This window comes from Haplochromis burtoni, unplaced genomic scaffold (genome assembly GCF_018398535.1).
Source record: "Haplochromis burtoni strain Fernald_Lab_line unplaced genomic scaffold, NCSU_Asbu1 Contig_524, whole genome shotgun sequence".
NCBI lineage: Eukaryota > Metazoa > Chordata > Actinopteri > Cichliformes > Cichlidae > Haplochromis > Haplochromis burtoni.
Window position 1 is genome coordinate 322,197 of NW_024582885.1, and position 3,332 is coordinate 325,528.

General features: G+C 37.6%; 1 protein-coding gene across 1 annotated transcript in view; it reads right to left on the reverse strand.

Moving 5' to 3' along the window:
* LOC102312913 (reticulon-4 receptor-like 1) overlaps positions 1 to 2,232 on the reverse strand; it is a gene marked incomplete at its 5' end in the record, with an annotated part of 12,814 nt that extends 10,582 nt beyond the window's left edge. The window contains one exon of the mRNA XM_005947315.3: positions 1,732 to 2,232. Within this exon, the coding sequence (XP_005947377.3) occupies positions 1,732 to 2,232 (501 nt within the window). The remainder of the gene's footprint in view (positions 1 to 1,731) is intronic.
* Between the last annotated feature and the right edge of the window lie 1,100 nt (positions 2,233 to 3,332).

Here is a 3,332-nt window from a genome sequence, read left to right on the forward strand (position 1 = left end):
ATTTTTCTGTTTGTTTTAGAATCATACAAGATACAGTGTATATGTTAATGTTAGTCATTAAATAAACTATACTTGTTTTGTTGGTGTGTGTGTGTGTGTGTGTGTGTGTGTGTGTGTGTGTTATAGAGAACACATGCATAAACTAACTGAACCGGCTAAATAAAGTGGATTAAGGAGCTCAAAAGTTGACCCTTTGAATTAAAAACTATGTTTTGAGTTTTTGACTAAGTTTGGAGATTACTATATCAAATAAATAATAAGGGGTAATCTACTCTCATTCTACCAACTGATTTCTCTCTATTTTTTTCCCTTTGGGGTTTCTTTGAAAAAACAAACAAACAAACGTAATTTGACGTAAAAGTGCTTCCAAACTTGTCAGTCTATAGCTGTTGCCTCAGTTACTAAGTAGGTTTGAAACAATGAAAACATCATTTACTCATAATGAACCTTTGGACAGTTTTGAACTCACTCATGGTTCCATACATTTTCAGTTCAGTGAAAAAACAAAAGAAAAACTTTTTCATTTATTAAAATAATAACTGTATAAATACCCAATTAGCCATAATTCAAATTGCAACAGTTACAGCGCTTAAAAGCTACAAACAGTAAGTACTGTAAGAAAGTAAGAAAAAAGGCTATGAGCTGTTAACTCTCAATATAACAAAAACATAAATCAAATAAAACATATCCATTAAGGAGAAAAACACTCACACACACAGTCAGCTGTCACACAGTCAGCTGTGTAATTTCAGCTTCAAAAAAATTGCCCATAGTAACAATGATTTTCTCTCTGTTAACATTGAGAATGCAGCTCATGATATGATGAGGCTTTTATCATGAATTTATTCCCTTTGTGAAAGTAAAGCGTGTTGTAGGAACACTTTTAGTGCCAATAAACTGTCCTTTTGAAAATATGATTTGTAAACAGAATTTTCTAACCCCTTCATATAATGTTATGAATTCCACTTTTATTTGGCCCAATATAGTATATAAGTTTTCTCCAGAGCAGTGTAAAAATCTAAACAGACTCTTTATTTGAACACAAATAGGTAAAAACCAGTTTCTTTCATGTCTAAACCTGTTAGACTGCTATAGCTCACTGACAACATCTAGCAAGCAAGTCAAAACTACTAGACATCTGACATTTGCACTTAACAGACCCAAAGATATTTGATAAATGGGCTGGCACTTACATAGCGCTTTTGTACTCAATTCAAGCACTCAAAGAACTTTCTTACTACAAGCTTCATTCAATCATCCACACGACACTGAAGTCCTCTTTTTCTATCCAAACCACTTTTAACCTTTACTGTTCACATACTCACACTCTGCATCGTGGGCCACTGAGGGTTCAACATCTTGCTCAAAGATACTTTGCAGTAAATGCACCACTATCATTCACTGCCAATCTTAGCAATTTTTCTATCGTGATATAAATAGATCATCCTTCTCTCTTCATAAACATACTGTGTAATTAATGAAATCATATATTCAGGCATGGATTCGGATTACATAGTTCTCTTGCAGGGGTTAGCCACAGAAGTTGTACTATAGGAGTATTGTTGTTTCAGGAAAGCTCGTGGTATTTTCATTACACTCAGTTATTTGATCAGGGACCAATTCATGGGGCGTAAGTGCTGAACCAACTTGATTGACAGATTACACCATAATGCGATTGTGGTGGCAGATGCAGTACACAATAGAGATAAAAGGCAGCTGTTATCCGTGTACCTGTAGATAGAGATACTGGAGATTATGTAAGCCTGAAAAGATCCCGGGAGGGAGGGTGATCAGGCCACAGTGGTATAGATGAAGGGCATGTAGCCGACCAAGGCCCAGGAAGGTGTCCGAGGCAATGGCCTTCAGGTGCCGGTTGTCCCCAAGATCAAGCTCCTCTAGGCGGTCAAAGCCATGGAAGGTGGATGGTTGTATATAGGAGATGTTGTTGGAGTAAAGCCACAGCATAGTGGTAGTGGGCGAGAAATGCCCTCGAAGTAGCCGTTGGATCTTGTTGTTTTGCAAGAAAACGCGCTCGCTCTGAGCGGGGATGCCCTCAGGCACAGCATGGAAGTTGTGGGCCTGGCAGGAGACAGTGCTAGGTGAAGTGTAGCAGATACAGTGGCGAGGGCAGGGTGAAGAGAGATCCAGGCCCCACAACACCAACAGTAGCTCCACCCCACCGTAACCTGAGAGGGGAGGAGGAGAGGAGGATGGGGATGAAAAAAAGAGAAGGATGGAAAGAGAGAGAGAGAAGCTTTATTAATTTAATTCATACGGCAGAGATTCTGTTATCAGACACATCTTGAATGAAACACTCATTGCTCTCAGTTTACAAGGGCAACAATAGGCATGGTTCAGTGCAGACGAATTACAACGCTGACACAAATCTCTCTCTCTCTCGCGCACACACACACACACACACACACACACACACACACACACACACACACACACACACACACACACACACACACACACACACACACACTTGTGTATTGGTGTATTGAGGACCCACTCTTCCTACATATTTTTCAACTGTTTGCTCTCAAACCTTTTCTACACCCACTGCTACCTTCACAATAAACACAATAAACTAGTTCAAACCCCCAATTTTAAAGTCATGGGATCATTTTCTACCAAAGCCTCAGAAAGGCTCTGTATACAATGTGCAAAACATGGAAAAATACTGCTCAGGTGTGCAAGCATTTTGTTAAGAGGGGAGAGTGTGTGGTGTTTTTTATCATGCGCTAGTATTGCTGTCAGTGAGGTAAATACTAGGGGTGCAACGATAAACAAAATTCACGGTTCGATATTTTTTCGATACAAAAAAATGTTCATGCCTTTTTAATTTGTCATTTATTAAAATTATAAATATATATTTTAACTCAAAAGTACAGTTTTTAAATTTAATGTTGCTGAAACAAAAGTAATTAAAAAATAAATATATCTCAGGGCTCTCAAAATTTCAAAATCCCTGGTAGCCCTTCGGGCAGGGACTCTTCAGTTTTTGGTAGCCCAAAATAAATGTAAGTAGCCCGAATAAAAAAGAGAGCAATTTTTTGATTGATGTTTTGTTTCCTGTTTTGTTTCCTTTACAATATTATACATTAAAGTATAATATTGTAAAGGAAACAAAACATTAATCAAAAAATTGTTGAAAAACAAATTACAACATTGTATAAAAATTACAATCATCAACTCAAATACTTGGTTCTAATTGAACAGAAATTTCTATGAACTTGTAAGAACTGTGTAGGACATGAATCAGTCTGTGTCAGATCCTGAATTTGAAATTTCCACTGAAGTCACGGGTAAGAGACAAGTGGAACCAA